Here is a 23093-nt window from a genome sequence, read left to right as displayed (position 1 = left end):
TGTTTAAAAATTGTTTATGTTCGTGTGATAAGGGGTCTGGTAACAAGAATGTGCTTGCAATGTGTTTTGGATTATTATGCATGACAGATGACAATTTGAAATTTTGATTCTGATTTAACTAGCATGGTGGAAGTTGACATGCTTGATTTGCTTTCACGGGCTACATAAAATGATGTGGTGGGCCAGATCTGGCCCCCGGGCCTTGACATTCATACCCGTGATCGAGGACGAACTCTCGTGTGACATGTGGGACCGTCAGCTCTATTGTGAAGAGTTTATTTCAATCTGACAACTATTAGCCAGTTCGGCTCTGGTCCATATGGGCCTGAGACCCGATTGTCAATGCACTGTTGTTGGTCTATGACTAGGATGCTATTCAAAGCCAGACTTTGATGAGCAGGAAGAGATACAGAAAACAGCATGAAAGTCTTTATTTTATATATTTTTTAATCTGTGAATGCAAATTTGCTCGCATTTAGCTTCAGATCTGTCTGGCAGGAGACGACTACTTCTGGATGAGTTTTTGCTTTGGCCTGCTGGGCCCATCAGGCCCCCGCAACAGCGAACCAATCGAAAAAGCTGCTGAACGGCGAAGTCAGTGAAAAGAGACACTCTTCCTCCTCGTTTTTGGTGACCAGAGTTTGGATGCATTTAGTAATTCCATGCACACCACAGCTATCTTTCTGCCATATAGAAACATAAATATACGTTTGGCTCCACTGGCAAGTGGCCTATCGCTCCCCTCACATGCGACCTAAAAACATCTCAAATGTCAGCAAAAGGATTCATCATGCTGGCAAAAACGGCTTCATTGCAGTGAAAGAACATACATTTTTTACGGCCTTATTAAAAAGTTTTACTTTTGAAACATCTCCCTATAAATTTTATTAGTTTTGCATTGGCCCACCCTAAAACATTTTCATTTTCCAAACAAGAAAGGGAATCTCGCTCACAGAGACACACAGCTTGAACCTCAGCCTGAGTCGAATCATCTTGAATGGAAATGTGTTTTTTCTTTTCTTTTTTTTTTTGTTCGCGTGCCTGTTCATTTAAAGGTTTTTAGCAAATCTGCGTCATACTTTCAGAATCACTCGAATGGTATTTTTATTTGTGCTTCCATAAAATACCGTTTAACAAGCAGAACGGTTTATCCTGTGCCTCAGGGTGACTGTGCGAGATGGTGAGTCCATCCTGGATTCATCATCAATCAATCACGGGGCTGACAAATGGACGTCCACTCACAATCCTCTTCACATTCACCTCATCAGGCAATTCAGAGTCTTCATTCTACCTAATATGGGAGCCTGTGTACCTGTTGACAGCTCACTTAAGCACAGAGAGCAATGCTTGAAAAAAAAAAGTAAAGAGAATCTATAGTAGCCTTCTTTTATTTTCCGTACTAGACCCATTTTTATGGGTTATGAGAATATATATTTGATTCGTTAAGTAAATGATTGATAGAATACTGGATGTCTACTGTGGAACAACTGAAAAGAATCAAGATTTCATGACAGAGTCAAACCTCTCAGATGAAACTATGACATATACTGTAGAGTGAGAAGTTGTGGTTGCGCTATTAATGGCGGGGAGGGGTGGCGGGGAATATGTGTATTTTTTTTTCCGTTCCACTGTAAAAGGATGTATAGCCCCGAGAGTAAAGGATCTTCACTAAATCTAAATAAACTCCAAATTTGGGCTTTTTACAATATTTGATTTATTTCCTCCTTTTGTTTCCTCCAGTATTCAGTAAAATTTTTTGCTTTATTTCTCTGACTTAATCATCAAGTCTTTCAGTCATGTTATTTTACAACCTAGCCGAAAGTGCATACGAATGGAAAATCTAATGTAATCTAAGACAGCCATTTGAACGATTTGTTGACGATTCTGACATTCTGATTCAAGTAATAAAAACAAAATGTATAACCTGACAGTGGACACATATTCAACATCAATTCAGCATAGAATGACGGGAACAAATAGATTATTGAAACGATCCAAAGAATTGACAGATGATATTTGATGATACATCTGCATGACGGTCTAGACGTACATTTGGACTCTAATGGAGATGCAAAAGAATAATGCCTCTTTTGTACGGGCCTGTCCAGCTCTTTAAGATTGATGGTATAATATCCCATAGATTTGTTTGGTGAATTCCTAAAGAAATTCCACATCTATGCAATAGGGTCAGCCAGTGAGTGCAGTTGCACAAGATGGATTGTGGTGGCTGCTTACAAGGACCCTTTTGAGATACTTCAAGACTTCAGGTAATTCATCTCCATGGAGACGTGCTTTGAATGCAATTGCAATAAGATTAATGACATGCAACCTTCATTTCTGTGTTATTTTGGAAATTGAGGTTGATACCTTTGACTTTGTTCAGTGAAAACAACCATTGTTTAAAGTTTAGGGATTTCAAGGGGCAAAGTCTGGACACGCGGCATCAGTCTGATCTGCATAAATTTTATTGATGAAAACATTGTTGAATTTGGACCCGTCGGCCACAAAACATAAAATATATCCACATAAATCCAATCACAGATTTAAAAGTGCTGCAACATATGCAGTCTCTGATACATCTCTTTATGTATACATACATGTATTTTTATTTATTTATTTTTTAACTCAAACACATACAAGACAAGGATCTTTAATTTCGTTTCCCATGTGTGTTCTGCAAAAGACTGCGTCACGATGAAGATGTTTTAGCCAATGCATACAGGACATTGCCGTAATCCACAATCTTTACCTCATAGGCACAATCACGACTGGACAGGCAGACTGGAGCTAGCAAGATAGTCAGCTGGCAACATGAGTAAAAAAAAGGCAATACAATGCCTGCATAATCCAAAGTTTTACCATCAAAGACAATCACTGACGAAAAGAACTAAATGTAAAATGGCATCCGGCAGAATGACAAATAACTTTGGCAGTTTGGCTTGTCTGACTTATACATATATAACAGGAGGAAAAGGCTGCAGGCTGCAACAGAAGTGATATGGCAATGTTGGAGCTTGTATTCATATATGTACAAAGTTGTTTTCTAATGCAGAAGAATGAAGCAGTCACAACATTAAAAAAAGCCGTAGCACCACAAGTGTAACACTTTTCAACTCAAACATCTGGTGAATCTGTCGGGATTTCCTCTGTTTCTATGAGTTTTTTTTTTCTTTAAAAACAGAAAATCTGAAAGTAAAAGTTGCGCGATATTTTTGTTCTCTCCACACACACACACAAAAACAAAATACAAGAAGGAGCAACATGTAATTCAATTATGATCCAGTTTGCACAATGAAGCATAGTAGCCCTATAGAGATAAACCCCATCACCAGCTGCACCTATCTCTCCCGACTGGTTCCTTCCTGCTCCAGCTCCTACTCCATCATTTTTTTTCCCCCATCTGCCTTTTTTGCTGCCATCTAAAACGAAACACAATCTATTGCTACACACCCATTTTCTATACTCAAACGAATGGCTTTAATCAATGTACATGCTACCACAGTGGATCGCCAAAGTATTTGGCAGCACATTTTTTGGGAGCCCTCAAGAGAGCATCTGCAGAGGCAAACCCAGCTGGAGTGCTTGAGCAGCAGCTGAGGAATTCCCTGTCAGGGTGCTACAGCAAATAGTGTCTCATCATCTGAGATGTCACGGCAAATATTCTTCAAGCGGTCGCTCTGTCTCACTCTGCTCTCTGCTCTCTTTCCGTGTCTTTTTAGCACCGCAAAGGAGTCTGTCGTCATTGCCGTTGGTTTGTTTTAGTTAAGAACGACACAAAACGCTACCGGCAGCATGTCTTTTTTTTGGGGGGGGGACCCTGAAGCGTGAGCCAAGACGGAACTAAATGCATTATACATGCTGATGACTTGTCCACTTTCTCTGGATTCCAACAATAATATCATATAGGAAAGGAATTAGTGCACACCCTAAACATATAGGATGGCTTATGTGCATATTAGCATATGCTATCAAAGTGGCTATTGACCTCTGACGTGTGTGAACTCTGACTACAATTGTACTTTTTCCCAGGTGATAAAAGATCCTCCCTTTTCCCACAAAACACACAGATGACATTTTAGTGAAGGTTTTCTGATGATAACACGGCTCTTGTCAACTGCTCCCATGAGTGACAATACAAATGAGATGCATAATAAATGACAATGCGGTTTAGGAATATACTTAATTCTAATACTGGAAATATAATCTCTGCGCAACATTTTGCTGTTACTTTCATGCAAAATACAAGTCATGCTCTTGACTTGCAAATAGCACTCTATGCACCGTCTGTATCACACATCCGCAAACCTTCCTGGCACTGTTCTCGTGTGCCACACGAAAAAAAGTCAATTCACACAATATGTGGCCCGCTCTTTCTTTTTTCTGCCCACTGAAAGGCGATAGGCACTTTTAACACAAACGTTCACATATACATATAGACAGAGCTTTTTCTTAACTCCCTTTGGGGAAAACAAAAAAACAGGGTTTTAATGTAAGAAAGAAACAAATATCTTTGGTCTGTAACAACCACATTTATACCCAAATGAAAAAGAGATGCTGGTGGAATAACCAAAGTCATCCAAATAGCAGCTTCCCCACGCTAGCTGATATCAAGCACAATATCGCATACTCTATTAGAGTGCCCTGGAGATACCCCCCCCCCCCCCCCCATCTGAGAAGTGGTGGGACAGGGGTGGGGTTGGCGAGTGGGGTTTTGTTCACCCCGATGACCTGGGCTAGAGTCGCTGTCATGTCAATGTGCACCGATGCAGAATCTGCTGTTCACTTCTTGATTGAGTGACAGGTCTGCAAAAGTCTCACTTTTAATAGACGAAAAAGACGGGGGGTGGTATTTCAAGAAACGTGAGCTATTCACATTGGCTTGAAAGTCGACTGGTTTGTTATCTATCATTCATACTCAACGTATGAACAAAAACACAAGCTTTGATGCAAAACATTTTTTTGTTTTTTTTTAAAAAGGACTCCCTTTTCCATGGTGGCAACCGTGCTTCTGTTCAAACACAGCAACCTCCACCTCGTCCTTCTACACTCGGGGCTGGCTCAGTTACAGGGCAGCCAGGTGGAGTAGGTGGGCTGCTGGCAGGCAAACACCGGCTGTACCTGTGCTATGTAGTAGTTACTGAAGTTACCGTCTGCCACGTAAGGCGCAGGTTGGTAGTAACAGGTGACATTGGCCACGTTGGGAATGACGTTCTGCTCAGCCAGAACACGCACTGCCAGCATGGCGATGAGCCCTAAGGTTTGTCGCCTCTCATGTCCCATGAGGCACACCGTGCTCTCGTTCACCACGCCGTGGAGCGTCATCAGGTAGTCGTACTTGCGGTCCTCTAGGCCCACAAAGTGGTTTTGAAGGTAGGACTCCAGCTTGCGCCGCTGCTCGCCGATGTCTGGGAAGTCGATGAAGAAGCGGGAGCACATGTAACGCTGCAGGGACTTCATCTCAGACTCGGACGCGGCCTGGAAGCCCCTCACCAGCAGGTGACAGTACTTCAGCAGGCCGCCGCCCCGGATCTCCTCCGGGTTGCGGGTGCAGATGATCTTGTGACGTAGGTGATCCAGGGCCGCGCCGAAGTCGCCGTACACGCTCTCGCCCATAATGGTAGGGTGGAAAGTTGCGGTCATAGCGTTCTGGGAGCACTCATAGAAGAGCAGCAGGGAGTCCAGCTTGATCTGGAAAGAGTCCACGCTGAACTCAAACTGTCGCCGAAGAGAGTCCACGAACTTCAGCTCCACATTCTTGCCCCGATTGTTGGAAAGGGAAATGAGGCTCCAGCGGTCCGAGTCGTTACACACCTTCACCATCTTCTGCACGTAGGCTTCCTGCAAGAGGAGAAACATTCATGAGAAAGATATGATCACAAACGGCGTCCGGAATATTGTAAACATGTTTTCAAAGATAAGTGAACGGTTGTCATTAAAGCTCCTGCTCTGAACCCGATAATTACAACCAAAGAGTGTGCTGCGATATGAGATCTTCTGTAGCTGAATGAGTTCAGTTTCCCTTCCAAATTGGTTTCAAAATGGATTCTTTTGGGCTTCCTTTACTATTGCCGGGCTAATCTAATTGCACATTAAGTGTGAGCACAATGACCGTTAACCCAAATGGTCACAAATGCAATTAAATGTGTTCTAAAAAGGATCGTTTGTGTCCACCTACCTTTAACGTTAAAGGGGTAATCCTCTCTTTATTCACACAGTCGGGTAAAAAGTCCAGGAGACAGTCCAGAACAATGTCCTTCACAATCTGGAAGTCCCTTTCTCCTTTCATATCTGCGCAAAATATGAGATCGAGATCCTTGAAACCCAGTCCGCTATCTTCGTGCAGTATGTGGCTGGCTGCGGAGCCGTTTAACCGGACGTCGCGGACGTGGATTTGTTTCTCCTCCATCCTGCTGCGTACCACTTTGACAATCTGCCGCGGCTGCATCTCCAGCGTGGGGAAGTTGCCCCGTCCGTGGATCGGGATGGTCTCCGTCAGTATGGCGTCCAAACGCTGCACTTGCTCCCAGCTCAGCACACTGACGCTTTCAGTTTCAGAAAGACGGCTGCCGGTCGAGCTACTGTCGCTCTCTGACATGCTGATGCTGGAAAAGTCCCGAGTTATTCAAGTCAAGAACAAGTGTCAAAATTGGAGCGAATGCGTGTTAACGCACGGATTCAGTTTCGTGGAGTAACTTCAACGGGATGTAAATCGAATCTCAACATGTCAAAAATAAGAAGAAGAATAAAAGAAGTTCAACTTGATGGCGAGACCACAAAAAGAGTGGCGACTCGACGCAGCAAGTGAGTTTCAAAATCCCAAAGGCACAGCTGCAGACTTGATGCTTGCACTGAAGAGGAAGTGCAGCCAGTCAAGACGACAAACGCGTGGAAAGTGAAGCCTGTAATAACTTTGTGCTTCACAAACGTTCACTCAAATGCTGCTATGAATGTGTCCGAGACGTGCACATCACAGTCTTTGAAGGTGCTGCATGATCCAGGAGGTGGCTGCTTTTCCGGCTCCATCGCTCAAAGGCACGCCTATGATTTGATGAATTTGCATGAAAAAAAACTGCTGCTCGATTCACACTTTGGCACAGTCCTCCCTCTGACAATCAACCCGTCGCAAGAAGAAACTTTTGGGCGTCTTAACACATTTTTAATCTTTTCTCCCGCTTCCAAGAAATATTGCTCTTAAAAGCAACACGTGCGCGTACCAGGTCCAGCTTGCTTTCCACGAGTCTATTAAATGCCATACATTATTCCACTGGTGGGGAGGTTAACTAATACCTGCCCACTTCACATGCTGAATCCCTGTGGAAGAGCCAGAATGACCCCCCCCCCCCCACCCTCCAAAGCAAATTCTGCGGAACATCACAAACACTGACAGACATTAGAAGGCAGTTGCCTCCTTAAAAATCAGAATTCAGATCTAACGATGTATGCCTTTCAGTACAAAATGATCATTCCACTTCACCCCCCCTGAGAATACTTAGTTGTTGCTTAAATTGTATTTAACCATAATGTGGCCAAATGTGTGTGGGTGGGAGGAAATGAACAGAAAATAAATAGCTGCACATCACAGAGGGTTGAACGAAACACTGAACACACCAAATGTTGCCATATCGCCTCCTATAGGCTGTTTTGTGACTTAACACAAAACTGTTCTGTATATGAGTCCCAAAAGTGACCGTGAAAGAACTGAATCCAGATAGATAGATAGATAGATAGATAGATAGATAGATAGATAGATAGATAGATAGATAGATAGATAGATAGATAGATAGATAGATAGATAGATAGATAGATAGATAGATAGATAGATAGATAGATAGATAGATAGATAGATAGATAGATAGATAGATAGATAGATAGATAGATAGATAGATAGATAGATAGATAGTGTCAGTGTACAGGTCATGAACCAGCTCTGTCAGGAGGACTGGGCAGCTCTATTTGGCAGCATGAAACTCTGCGTCACTAACCGCCACTCAGATCTCTAAAGCCTGATTATCCCATTTACTTAACTTCAGGACCATACAGAAGCTGCTGCGTTACTCTCCTGTATGTTCTTTGTTAACACTGAAATAAAGTATCATGTTCAATCCTAGGTCTGCTCTGACCATTTCTTGGGTATTATTCATAAAAGATAAAAAATGGAATGGTTGACGGTTTGGATACATTAAAGCAGGGGTGTCCCAACTCGGTCCTCAAGGGCCGCTGTCCTGCCTGCTTTTCAGCTTTCCCAGGAGCAACGCACCTGATTCAAATCATCAGGAATGTTCTAATGCTGCTGCAGAGCTGGTTGATGAGTTGATCATTTGAATCAGGTGTGTTGCAGCTGGGAGAGATGGAAAACGGGCAAGACAGCGGCCCTCCAGGGCCGGAGCCGGACATGCCTGCATTTAGGCCCATGACTCACAGCAGTGCTGACTACAAGTGACCCGGGAGTGGATTTTCACTCTTGTCCCATTCAACTTTCCCACAGAAAGAAAATCCAGTGTAGCCCAGTCCCGGACCATCGTAAAGAAAAAAAATCTGTCCTGTGCTGCTCCTATTCAGAATTACTCTCACTTCGGCATCGCTCATATTTGGAGGTCAGGAAGTTTTTTTTTAAAAGGGAGAAAAAATACAAGTTGCATTTTACTAATTGAACCGTTAGCCACCCCTCTTCTCCTCATAGACTGTTGGAGAGTTTATTTATTTATTTTTAATATCGCTCCCATCCAATCCTGTGAATTATTTTATCCTATGTCATCCCAATCGCATGACTAAAGATACATTTGAATCACATCTCATGGGAATCCCGTGGGATTCTATGAAAAACAAAATGCCAGCCTCTCGTGCTGACCCATGACCACCAATAGGACATTTAACTGTGACATCACATGACCGGGTGGGGAAATACAAAGCTTTCTCAGATGGCACAACTAAGAAACCAATGTTTGCTTATCATTTGAAGAAGGCAGAGCCATTGAGAAAAGAGTGGAAATGATCTGAAAGACATTACATGAGATAAATCGTTTCAAAGGAAGACCAAACACAGATTGTCATTTACATCTCAACGGGTTGAGTTAATATTGAGTACTGTAGGTAATTCCAAACATTGCTATCATGATCAGTGAGGGACTGACTCCAACCAGGCAGTCTTGGGATCGTCTCTGTACAACTCTTTAAAGCTTCCACATTATGGATGGATTCATTTATTTATTTAGGAGGAAATAAAGAACAAAATCATCCTCAGGCATACAACAACAAGTATTCTTTTTTTTCCCATTTCTTCCTAAATAAACAAATGAATCAACCCCAAAGCCAATTCAGGACAGCAGTGGCTATCCACTTTTCTGACGTGCAAAAGTACGCCGGTGCCTATTATTTCCAAAATGACAAACTTCTGTTTTCTTCTCTTACTTTCCTTCAGACAGAAATCACACAACTTTGAAATTGTATTTCCTAACTGGAAATGTGCATGGAACTATTAATCAGCTACAATGGATAGAGCGCAACTTAGTCAATGTCTTTCGCATGTGTGACAGATGCTCACTCCGAATTGGACCTTCCCTCGATTTCATGAAGCAGAAGCCCACTGAACGGTAAATTGTAAGTAATCAAAAACAGATACATCATCATATGTAATACGCATAAAACACATTTTGATAAATACAATGCATCCCATGTTGGAGCCCATTGAAATATTTGCATGGAATTATGTCACTCATTGAAATGGGAGGAAGTATGAACAGGATATCCAATGTTCCCCTTGGGGATGTGTTAATGTCTTTCCTTGTCATGGGCGGGCTGTGGCCAAATCCACAGTTTACACACACATTGTGTCATATAAAGCAATGATCTCTGACGATGCTATAAGAAACTTATCAATATGCTTAATGTTGTATAGGAGATTGACTGGCAACCAGTCCAGGGTGTACTCCACCACTGTGATTATAGTTGCTGTACACATTTGAAATGTTTTCATTCCTTGTATATGATGCAGTAGAAATTGTACAGTGGTGCGTGGAAACACTTGACTCCCCTAGAGTCAGATATACAGTGTGTGTGTGTGTATATATATATATATATATATATATATATATATATATATATATATATATATATATATATATATATATATATATGAAACATCCAAGCTCCATGAATACATCAAGGAGAAGGCTCCAACGGATGACGTACTCAGAGAATGTCTCAGACAATGGGGAACAGAAGATGAGGCGCTGGAAGAGGGACCATCATGGGAGGACAAGCCCCTACACGGGATGTACCACCGGACCATAACTGAAGTGGCTGATCTCAAGAAGTCCTATCAGTGGCTAGAGAGGGCTGGCCTGAAGGACAGCACAGAGGCACTCATCCTGGCTGCTCAGGAGCAGGCCTTGAGCACCAGAGCCATCGAGGCCCAGATATACCACACCAGACAAGACCCAAGGTGTAGGTTGTGCAAAGAGGCACCTGAGACGATCCAACACATAACTGCAGGGTGTAAGATGCTGGCAGGGAAAGCCTACATGGAACGGCATAACCAGGTGGCTGGCATAGTCTACCGAAACATCTGTGCGGAGTATGGACTGGAAACCCCAAGGTCAAAATGGGAAACACCTCCGAAGGTGGTGGAGAATGACAGAGCGAAGATCCTGTGGGACTTCCAGATCCAGACTGACAAGATGGTAATGGCGAACCAACCAGATATCGTGATCATAGATAAAGGGCAGAGGAAAGCCGTTGTAGTGGATGTAGCGGTCCCAAGTGATGGAAACATCAGGAAGAAGGAACATGAGAAACTCGAGAAATACCAAGGGCTCAGAGAGGAGCTGGAGAGAGCCTGGAAGGTAAAGGTGACAGTCGTGCCTGTGGTGGTCGGAGCACTCGGGGCAGTGACCCCCAAACTAGATGAGTGGTTGCAACAGATCCCGGGAACAACATCGGACATCTCGTTCCAGAAATGTGCAGTGCTGGGAACAGCAAGGATACTGCGCAGAACCCTCAAGCTTCCTGGCCTCTGGTAGAGGACCCGAGCTGAATGAGGGACGGACACCACCCGAGGGGTGAGATGAGGATATATATATATATATATATACACACACATATATATATATATATATATATATATATATATATATATATATATATATATATATATATATATATATATATATATATTTTTTTTTTTTTTAAGATATCCTTTATTCGTCCCACACTGGGGAAATTTACAGCCTCCAGCAGCAAGAATGTATGTAAAAAGAAGAAGAGAAAAAAAGAAAGAGAAAAAAAACAACAAACATCTTTCAATTAAATGCAATATGAACACAAAATGGATAAATCGCAGTACTGTACTATTTACAATTTTCCTTACAATTTTACCTTCATAAAGTCGCTGGTGGTGTAGTGGTACACTCTCCTGACTTGTGGGCAGGCAGCATGGGATCAATTCCCATGCAGTGATTGTGTAGATTTGGGTGTGAATGGTTCTTTGCCTCTATATGTGCCCTGAGACTGATTTTTGACCAGTTCAGGGTGTAGTCTGCTTTCCGCCTGAAGTCAGCTGGGATGGGCATCAGCAACTCCTGCAAACCTCATCAGGATAAGCCGTGTTGAAAATGGATGGATGGTTAATTCTTGCCCTGCAACTGACTGGTGACCAGTTCAGGGTGTAGTCCGTCCGTTGTCAGGTGGTATCGGCTCAAGCACCCCCAACGATCCTGTTCAGGATGAGCGGTGTTGAAAATGGATGAATGAATGTTTTCAAAGTTTTAAATACGTTTCAATTGATTCCACACTGTTCAACGTGATAGCAAGAACAACTAAATAAGATTTAAGTTCAAGTTTATTGTTGTTGGTGTTTGTTTTTTTTTTGCAACTTTTTGCAAAAAAGTTTTTTTAAACTTTGTTTAAGTTGTAAAAAAAACGATCCCACGATTCAATACGATTAGAGCTCTGGATGTCACGTAATTGATCCCCCAGTGCAATTGTTTACACAGCCATGCTGGCAGGATAGTAGCAGTGCTAGGCGAAGGATTTACAATGCAGTACAGTGATAAAATTAGCGTTATATCAGTCAGCATGCCATCCATGTGAATTCACATCTCACTGAAAGGGACATAATGACATACATATGCAAGATGGACAGGTTGGATATTCATTCATCTTCCAAACCGCTTTATCCTCACAAGGGTCGCAGGGGGTGCTGGAGCCTATCCCGGCTGTCTTCGGGCAGTAGGCGGGGGACACCCTGAATCGGTTGCCACCCAATCGCAGGGCACACAGAGACGAACAACCATGTACGCCCACACTCACACCGAGGGACAATTTAGAGTGTTCAATTAGCCTGCCATGCATGTTTTGGGAATGTGGGAGGAAACCGGAGTACCCGGAGAAAACCCACGCAGGCCCGGGGAGAACATGCAAACTCCACACAGGGAGGCTGGAGCTGGAATTGAACCCGGTACCTCTGCACTGTGAAGTCGATGTGCTGACCACTGGACTACCAGGGCGCTCCAGGTTGGATATTATGGATCCCTATCAAGCACCAGGAGTGCTTTTTAAAAATGATTCTGATGACAGATGAGGAAAACTACAATGGTGAGTCCTTGCGATCATACAAAGGCTTGGAAGGTTCCAGGTTTAGGTTACGGACCTTTCATTCAGAGCCAAGCATAAAGCCGATAGACCCCCAGATTGGCACCTGTACGTTGTAGTTTACCCTACTAGATAAGAAATGAGTCACCCTCTGTGTTTGGGTGGGGGCACGGGTCGTGACTGTTGTTTATGCTGAAGCAAAAAACAGCAGTTCAGAGTACCCATCCTTTTTGGAGTCCTTGTGGGGGCCCGCAGAGCGCTTCTGCTGGGGAACTTCAATGTTCACGTGGACAACTACAGCGAGCCCAAGAAGAGCATGATTGGGACGAATGGCCTGCCCGATCAGAACATGAGCTGTGCGCTTTTATTGTACTTCTGTGCTTATCACGGACTGTCTCTAAGAAACAAATGTTATGTTATGTTCCAACATAAGGGTGTATGCACTTGGCATCAGGAAACCCGAGGCCGCAGTTCGATGGTAAGACTTTATGGTCAATTCTTCAAACTTGCAGCTGCATGTCTTGGACAGTCAGATCTCAGTTCTGTGGGTTCTTTGAACTACAAATAATCCCTAAAATACCAAATCCACTCTAAACAAAGCCGACAGTTTCTCCCTCACAATCGATAATGCCACTATATCTCCTTCCCCCCAGGTGAAGAGTCTGGGTGTCATCCTTGACAGTTCACTATCCTTTCACTCCCACATCAATAACATTACCCGGTCCGCTCATTTCCACCTTCGCAATATAAACCGCCTCCGTCCCTCACTCACTCCGCACACCACCGCTATCCTTGTTCACAGTCTCGTCACTTCCCGTATTGACTACTGCAACTCACTCCTCTTCGGTGTCCATCAAAAATTCCTCCATAAACTTCAACTTGTTCAGAATTCAGCAGCCCGGATCATCACGAGAACCCCCTCCTTCCATCATATCACCCCCATCCTCCGACAGCTCCACTGGCTTCCTGTCAAACTTAGAATCAACTTCAAAATACTTCTCTATCTTTCTTTCTTCATTTATTATTTTATCTGTGATTTACTATTGGTCTTGGCTGTACAGTGTCCTTGAGTGTTGTGAATGGTGCTTACAAATGTGATGTATTATTATTTATTATTAAAAATCAGACAACCATTGTGTCTATTAAAAAAGATAAATAAATAAGAACACAAGCAACATGTCTATGACAATTATGGTTGTGAATCTGTGAATGCAGACTGTTGATGAACTTCTGGATAATTGCACATGGGAAATCTCAATTGTCCTTGGATGATGTTGTTCTCATTAAAACTAAGACCATTTGATGTCGACCTAAAACACCTTGGAGGTGTTCTAAGATTGTAATGACTTTGAAATCAACGTGAAGGAAAGCAGAGCATAAGTGGGGAAAAATTCAACTCCACGTTCATTTCTGAAACCATCAGAACACCTCTCAACAGATAAACGCAATGAATTCACATGCTACTTTCGTCAAAAAATACAATCCATCAGATCAAAGGTCATCACAAACCAGCAAAATGACAAAATGATGCAGCACTTAAAGCCATTCAGGAATAATTAAATTCCACTGACAGAATTTGATACAGTGGATCAAACCACTAGAATAGATTTGGTTCAGCGGTTGAAACCATCAACTAGGTGTCTTGCCTCAATACCACCTGACTTTTTTTAAAAGCAACAGTGCTAGTCTTACTGGATCTCATTGCAGCAATTGATCTAATTGATCATAAAATACTCTTGAACAGGTTGGAAACTTGGGTGGTATAAAATGGTACAGTCCTAAAATGGTTTTGGCAATACTTAGAGGAAAAGAGTGAGTTTGTGATCATTTGAAGTTTTGAATCACATCGAATGGCCCTCACATGTGGGGTCCCTCGAGGCGGTCTCGGGGCTCTTTCTATTTCCGTCATGTCAAGCACGGCGTACTTGAGTGTACTGCACTGCGGCCACCCTGACTTGAATGCAAATGATGCCGCTACGATTGGGGGGGAAGTCCATCCCACAATGACGCACAAAGGTGCAAGCACCCCATTACACCTAATTCTACTTGTGCAAAGTCTAGCAAAAATAACAAGAAAGAAAATGCCAGAGTTAGACTGTGTTTTGCACAAGACTTGCGCTGGGAATAAAAATAGGGCCCATGGTGTGCTGAACTGCTAGTGTTCACAAGCTACAAAACATTGGCTGAACAAGTAAACTAATTTAAGAGAGATTCATCCCTCAGAAGCCCAGGTGACTTGAACAGAACAAAACCTAACTATGAACCTCGTGACTATTAAAAAAAATATAATAAACTAATTATCTTACCAGGGAAGGCAACATTCTGGATCACTGATATATAACGTTGGAAGACTGATACCGCTCTGCGGAGCTTTAGATTTTTCTAATTACTGTTTGGTCCACTTAATTCCAACATACAGGCACAAACGTAAATGTGCAAAACCTGAAGTGAACACAGTGAAGAAATCGACCAAGAAGCAAAGCTGGCACGAAAAGGACTGTTTGGACCGCACTGACTGGAGTGTCCTTCAAACCAGCTGAAAGAGAAGATTAACATTAACATTACAGGTATTTCTGCTTGGCTCTCGACGAAGGCGGACACTTTTTGCACAGCTCCTGCCCCCACCCCGCACCCTCTCCCTGCTCGCCACTTAGTCTTTGTGCTGTCTTTGTCTACTTTTTCCTAGCCTCCTACCGTATTTTCATCCGAAGAACTAACCATGGAATTAGTTGGCTGGTCTCTCGATGCAATTGACAAAATTTTTTCGACGGAAAGACCAGGCAGTGGGGGGACATTTGCTGCCGGATACGCCCTGGATCCATGGAGAAAGTGGAGACTGGTGTGCCTGGCAATACTGTCCGTGGAGGATGTAGAAGACATCTACATTATTGGCCTTTTGATGACAGGTATGCTGCTGTTTGGTGTTGGCAGCTTTCTGTTCTATCGCAAAATTCGACCGACGGGAGCGGCTTTATTGGAAGTGAAGAGGCTGCCGGTCATTCTGGGTGGTTTGGCGCGAATGTCCAACACTCGGACTCAAGCGGGGGATGAGCTCAACCGCAATATTGTTGCGGTTTTGGAGCGACTTTGCGCGATCGACAACAACATGGAGAAGTTGGAATCCGCGCTGCGGAAAGAGTTTTCGGATTCGGGCTGATCGGCGCCAGTGAAGAGATACAGACCACGGACTCAAGGCAGTCTGAAATTGTTGGCGGCCGTCCCTCTAAAACAAACAATGCTATCCCTCCCTTTACCCTAGATGGAAGTATGCATGGAATCTAAGCCCCCCCACCATCTCCCCCCTCCTTCTCGGCCATGGACTGATAAGCCGGGACTGTCTTCATGATGAGCAGACCTCGACGAAGCAGCTATGACCTGTACACGCATACACATACACAACTGGACAACCACATGCGCATACACATCCTTGTTATCACCGTCATCATCGCTCCGATTCTTTTTCCCCTGTGACGTGGTTCGACATGCAGAGCGCTCGTGTGAATCCGTGCAGCGGTCACCCCTCTCCCCCCCCCCACACTCCTCCATTCATCCTCCCCCTTATTACACGTTATGTCTTGTGACTTGTTGTAACTGTCATGTGCTAGGGTCTTTTTTTTATCCTGGACTTAAATTATCCTCAGAAGAGGATAGTTCGAGCGTGTTTTTTTCCCCCTCTCCCCACCCAGCGTTTTCCTTTCTGAAGTCTGATTATAAATTCCCCATTGCGGGACAAATAAAGGATATCTTAATCTTAATCTTAAATGCTATGCAGAAAAGAGAAAAGCTTTAAAAATAAATGAAAAAAACAAGTTGACTGCGTCACTGTGGAAAGAGCTGCAACCAATCACAAACTCGAGACCACTCCGCCGAAGTTGAGAACAGAGACTGGCTGACAACTTGAATATGTTCAACTGCAGATTTGAAAAAGATACTTTCACAACCCAGCCCCACTGACCCCTACGACCAACAACCTCAAAGAGACCCCTGCTTCCCTCCTCCACCTTGGCGATTCACAAAGGACACGAGACGGCTCTTCAAGCAACAAAAGATGAAAAAGGCCTCGAGGCCGGATGCAACGGCTATCTCCTCCCTGAAAGTCGGTGCTGATCGGCTTGCTCCAGTCGTCACGCAGATCTTCAACAGATCCTAGGAGCAATGTATGAAGCCCCCTCCTGCTTCAAACACTCCACTATTATCCCAATCCCCAAGTAATCTGCAATATCAGGACTCCACAACTCCAGGCCTGAAGCTATGTCACATCTTCAAGTTCAAGTTCAAGTAAACTATTGTCAAATGTGCTCCATGTGCAACATACAGCACAGATTAAATTTCACAGGAGAGGGAGAAGCTGCGCCACCATCAAAAGAACAGTTATCATAAAATGACAAAATAATACAACACAGCACATAAGACGCAGACGGTCGTGCAATCTCAACCACTTTTTCTGCATACACTTTGTTGTTTGAAGCAGTTGTAGATGAAAGAGGAGCGAATCAAAGTGTTCTTTCACCAGTGGATCAAAGACGTCATGCTGAAAATGTGCACACGTTTGCTACAAGCTAAGTTTAAAAGCAACAAGAAGCTGTAGCATCCATTAACGAAAAAGAGAGATTGGCTCTCTTCTTCTGTCCCATGTAAATCTGCTTCAATTCTAAGCCGCGACTCCCAGTTCCACATACGCATGTCACGTTGTGCCCGAAGCGATAAAATGATCGCTTCGTGCACAACAAGATAATGAGGTGGATCCCCGAAATAGCAGACAAGGAAAAGATGGTCCGAGAACAAATGAGTTTTAATACAAAACACAAAATACCCGTCCGGGAGCAACAAACAGAAAACGCTGGTCAAAATCAGGACCAGGAATAAAAGGAAGTAACAGAAAACGCTTGCGAGAAAACGGCAAGGAATATACAGTGCACTCCGCTTAATAGAACACCGGTTAATAGAGTAATCCGCTTAATAGAGCAAAAGGCTCTGGAACCGATTTGCCTAATGCAATTTCCTATAAATATACTCCGCTTAGTAGAACAGATCTCCGCTTAATAGAACAGGCCGTAAGCAATGAACATTGTAAACTAGTGGTTTTCGAAGTGTAGCTATCGCGAGAAGTGGAGCTATCGCGATACTGTACCACTATCGCGAGAAAACGCGGTAGTTCTAGCCGTATACAGTAACAGGTTGCACGCTCACTCCACACATAGGCACACGCACGTCACAATGGCTTCAACTTCATTCAAGAGACGAGGGCTATCACCTGCGGATAAGAAGGACATACTCAGACGATACGATGCATTGCCGGATTCTCAGAAGGTACGCCCGCGGTTTCCAGGACTCTCTTATCTCCCTCTTATCCAGCGCATTGAGAGGGAAGTCAACCGCAAAATTACGGACTCCTGTTTCCAGACAAAAGTAACGAATTTTTTCTCGTGATTTGAGATGTTTGACTGAAGTTGATTAAAGTTGTTGTTTTGTTGTTTTGTTGTTTGATTAAAGATATGGACGTCCACAGTCGAAATATCTCTTCTAACTCGTCAGCAGGGGGTTTTCTGCGTGCATAACTTGGTCGTCGACGTGTCTGAAGGTGTACCTAATAAAGTGTCTCCGGTTAATAGAAACCCCGCTTAGTAGAACAGAAGCACTTCGGCCCAATGGTGTTCTATTAAGCGGAGTGCACTGTAGTTGGCAACAATAGGAATTAATAAGAGTAGATTTAACGACGTGCAATCACTGCCACAAGGCTACACAGCAATGAATAGATTAAGGCAGTAATCGAGAGAATTGGCACGGCGTGGAATACTCCGACAGTAAGTCAACTGCCCGAGCACAAAGATAAAGCCTGTGCAATCAGTCCTTAATGGGTGACAGGTGTGTCGGCGGTAGGCAGGAAAAGCCTGCCCCCTGCTGGCAAACACGGGACGTGACACGCATCGGCGCTCTGCGTTGATGCTCCTTTCTTTTCATCGTCGGCTCCACAAGTCATCCATCCATCCAGCCGCAGACTGTCCAACAGCACCGACATTTCTGCTGAACAAAGCAGGGCTGTGAAAAATGTTGCCCATTTCAGGATCAAAAAACACAAGCGCCCCAGGGCTGTCCAGCAACAGCCGACATCCCCTCAATCAAAATCGGTGCTGGTACACACGTGCTGCCGAGAAGGCGCAGCCACCAAGCACAAATTCTTCTTTTTTGATGAATGTCATGGCCAAAAATGCTAAAAACATTCCCAATCAGGTCCACGCGTGACAAAAAAAAAAAAAAGAAAGCAAGGCTCTTGATGAGCACTTGCTAACCTCTTGACTATGATTTCCTGTAGTTTTTGGTTCCACCACAAAGTCTTTTCTTCCCTTTTCCTATCAGAAGACAATGCAATGTTCACCTTGGCTGTGGTCTTTCAGTCTTATGTACCGGTAAGCTCCTTTTGGTCACAGAGACCCTTTCTCAGCAATGTCTCATGAAAAAGCTGCACAACACTCTTCCTTTCTAAAAGAAATATTGTCCCGAAATAATTTAGTGTCGTTGTACTCTATCATTTTTATAATTTTCGGACCAAGCCATAACCACAACTACAAAAACCACCCATCCTCTTATTTTACATTGAGCATGACAGAGGAGCAACTTGATGAGTTTGCGATCATGAGTCAGTGCTCAGCAATCAGCCAAGTCAAATTTTTACTCAGATCAGTTGGTGGTGCATGATTTGACCCTAAGTGAATCATATCTAACTGCATGTTATATCTGATTAAAACACACACAGAGAAATGGCTGTGTAGTGTCCAGGGCCCTACTAAAGGTGACAAAGTAATGATATAATATGACTGACTGCAGGACTAGAAAACAAACATCCACTCATTTATTTTAATATATTTATGTCGCCTCCAGTGCCTTTTCAATCTCCCTTCATGGAGATAAGTGGAATTCCAGAGGACAGTTAGCTTGGCCTTAGTTTTCCGTGTGCTGCAGACAACACTTTTGGCTGAGCTTGTGTACCAGACTCATGATTGACAATAATGTCATTTCCTTCCTGCTTTTCAATCAAAATGCTTCGGACATAACCGTTAAAAATATATCTGCAGGATCGCTCCTGTCAAGAAAATGTCAAATGGGGCTGTGTGAGGGTCTCTGGAGAGGAGAAGCAGCAGTAATCAGTCCAACAAAGCGGATTCATTATTTCAGTTGTGTTTGATCCCAGAGGGACAGTGTGTGATGTGTTTGGTTCCATGTTCTTCTTGCAGATTAAAGCGAAAGGTTACGAAGTAGATCTTGTTTCACAAGGGAGATAGGGAGGACCATCTCACTTAATCTGTCTTATTAAAGGGCCTTTGTATACCCCAGTCCCAACCTGCGGATCCGTTGGCAGTGAAGTTACATTCTGGCGAGGCACTTTAGGGACTACTAAATTTTACAGATATGCTTTAAATATGCGACTTCAGTTTGGAATCTGCTGTGCATGCTTACTCACTGAATTCAGCTACCTGGAAACTTTTATATCTCTCACTCTCGATAGATAGATACACACACACACACACACACACACATACACGTTTTTAACATCGCTTATCCTGAACAAAGTTGCGGGGGTTGCTGGAGCTTATCCCGTCTGACTTTGAGGAACGGGCAGGCTACACATTAAACTGGTCGGCAGTCAATCACAGGGCAGATATAGAGACAAACAAACATTCACACTTGACTTGTCAAACATGACTCTTCCTACTCAGGAAACAGGTCTTTTTGGGGTTCAGGGGTCACTCCTTAAGACGTTCTATAACTCGGTGGTGGCCTCGGCCATCCATTATGGCATTGTCTGCTGGTCAGGCAGCATCTCAGCCCGGGATAGAAAGAGACTGGAGCGACAGGTCAGGAAGGCCAGTTCTGTCCTGGGTTGCTCCCTTGACACTCTGGAGGAGGCGGGCAACAGAAGGATGCTAACTAAGCTAAAAGCTATGATGGCCAGTCCCTCCCACCCCCTCCAGTCCGCCCTGACAGCACTTGGTAGCTCCTTCAGCCAGAGACTGTTACACCCGCGCTGCAAGAAGGAGAGATACCGACGCTCGTTCCTACCGACTGCTGTCAGGCTGATGAATAAAAAATAACAATCATAATAATAATAATAATTAAATGATGTGAAGGAAAATTGTAAATAGTACTGTGATTTATCCATTTTGTGTTCATATTGCATTTAATTGAAAGATGTTTGTTGTTTTTTTCTCTTTCTTCTTTCTACATACATTCTTGCTGCTGGAGGCTGTAAATTTCGCCAGTGTGGGACGAATAAAGGATATCTTATCTTATCTTATATTACACCCACATCTTCACTGTCACTGAACATGAGTTAGGTGAGTGGACCACAACAACACCATTTATTTATTTATCTATCTAATTATTTTTATTCTTTTTTTTTTCTTTTGCAGGTTTAATGCACAGCAACCAGTTCAAGGTGTATCCCACCTACTGCCCGAAGACAGCAGCTGGCATCAGTTGCAGCAAGCCCGCGGCCCTCGTGAGGATAATCTGATTAGAAAATGGATGGATAGGTGGATAGATTTAATGAACAAACAGGTAAAGCTGTTGTTTCTGACCAGATCCAGTACAAAATTCAGGCAAACATTTTCATACAGCAAAGAACGAAGCCAACACAACAACTCAAAATATAATTATTTTGTCCCAAGATGGAGAAAAATCAACATTAAAATACAATGCAGTATTTCTGTAGTTAAGTACTGTACTGTATGTTATTTTATAAACATTATTTGGACCATGTTTTTGCATTTTGTTACTAGTCTTGATACTGTATTTTGTACATAAACATGTACTGTATTCTGCAGTTTTTGTTTTATAAACCGGTTTTTAGACAATATATTTTTGTGTTTTATTGCTTGTGGTTTTACACATGTATTTTGTCAATATTGCACGTTAATAGAGGACTTGTGCCATAGTCGTTTCCCACATAAGGAATTTCGGTTATAAGGACAGATTGGCCAAAGCAAATATGATTCCTTACTCGAGAATAAAAACAAACTGATGAAAATAACTTTTCTTCACTTTAAACCTCTTTAGATTTAGCCTTCACAGGCTAAATTAATGTGCTGAAAAACACATCAGGAAGCCTATTAAGACTAGTTCAAGCGCTTCGCCCTGATTTTTTATGCAAATGTGCAAGGGGCTTGCTGGCCATCGGGAAAATATGATTTTCCCCGAACAGCCGGTCTATTTCCGGGCTCGTCACACTCAACCACTCCTCATCGCCGATTAACTTTTGTCATGTTACATTTGCTGTAAATAATCATGGCAAGTTGTCAACATATGTTTAAACCGGCACAACTTCACTCAGCCCACCACTGAAGGTGAAAGTCGGACCTTATGACGATTAATGTAACCAGTAAAATTGTTGTGAGAAATAATTTTCTTGATTAGTGTCTTCTCATGACTTAATTTCATTCATTATTAATGGTAGAGTAATATTCTTAAAGGCAATTTGAGCAAAGTAACTCTCAACTTCAAATAAAGGTTGGTGACCCCTGCCCTATATTTATGCATCTTATTTACTGCAATCATTTGCAACTGCCAAGGTAGAAAAATAAAAATCCATATATTTATTGTTAATATCAGTCGAGTATACCTTTGGCTTTCATTTCTATCTGAAAATTAAAATTTAAAAAAGAATACAAGACAATAGATTGTTTCCATTTAATGTATTTCAGGCTCTAAATCTAAGACTCATCAGCCGAGGGAGCTTCTTTCATGCACTATCCAGCGGAAAAAGTGCCCTTTCTTCACAGGTGTCACATTTCTTCTCATGTAAGGGTCCCTGTTTATTTTAGAACCACCTTCAAAGCAAATGACTTGCTTGTTGAAAAGCAATATTCAGTTCTAATCACTTAAAACTAAAATGATACTGCACGGAGTAGAAGTACACGATAGATGTTGTCATACATTGGGAGACTTTTCTTGACAAAAAAATAATACACAAAGTATGAGTATCGGTATTGGTATTATTATTATTATCTGTAGCATCATATACGACTAAACTTTGAGTGCATGTCAATGCTACTGATGCTCAAAATCAAACATTTCAGTTGCGGGGTTGTATGAAGAAAAATTAAGTTTTCACATTTTAAATGTCCACAGTACACATGGAGTAGAAGTAAAAAAAAAAAAAAGGCAAAGCCCTCCCACTGCAGCAAAAACTTTTGAAAGGCAACTACCTGTATGTCATTCGAATAAAAACTGTTACTACTGACACTTTAAATGAACACCTAATTCATGCTAACAATGAAATGAAATAAAGTCAAAAATATACTGGATATATACAGTATCAAAGATACAAAAGAAGAACACATAAGTACTGGAGGAGTATTATAACTGCCTTCTGGCACACGGTTCTTTTGCAATCTTCCAGATGTAATGGATTTTTTGGGGGGGGCGGGGGTGCGGGGGGCCCAGGCAAGTGGCCCAAGTTCAGCCCCGTAGCTTCTGTAAAATTCTGGCAGCAGACGCATGACTTTATC

At 42.8% G+C, this 23093-nt stretch overlaps 1 protein-coding gene across 1 annotated transcript; it reads right to left on the bottom strand.

The window, feature by feature from the left end:
- Positions 1-2447: 2447 nt before the first annotated feature.
- On the bottom strand, positions 2448-7248 carry tent5aa (terminal nucleotidyltransferase 5Aa). Its single transcript, XM_052064789.1, has 2 exons — positions 6176-7248; positions 2448-5838 (listed from the first exon to the last, which is right to left on the bottom strand). Exons 1-2 carry the CDS (start codon positions 6593-6595, stop codon positions 5059-5061), a joined length of 1200 nt encoding a protein of 399 aa, XP_051920749.1. The 5' UTR covers positions 6596-7248; the 3' UTR covers positions 2448-5058.
- Between the last annotated feature and the right edge of the window lie 15845 nt (positions 7249-23093).

This window comes from Hippocampus zosterae, chromosome 5 (assembly GCF_025434085.1).
Source record: "Hippocampus zosterae strain Florida chromosome 5, ASM2543408v3, whole genome shotgun sequence".
Taxonomy (NCBI): Eukaryota; Metazoa; Chordata; class Actinopteri; order Syngnathiformes; family Syngnathidae; genus Hippocampus; species Hippocampus zosterae.
This window is presented reverse-complemented; position numbering and strand designations above follow the sequence as displayed.

Coding starts and splice junctions, on each gene's coding strand:
- tent5aa (XM_052064789.1), bottom strand. CDS start 6,595: ATGTCAGAGAGCGACAGTAGCTCGACCGGCAGCCGTCTTTCTGAAACT. Junction 5,839..6,175: donor TTACCCCTTTAACGTTAAAG/GTAGGTGGACAC, acceptor CTCCTCTTGCAG/GAAGCCTACGTGCAGAAGAT.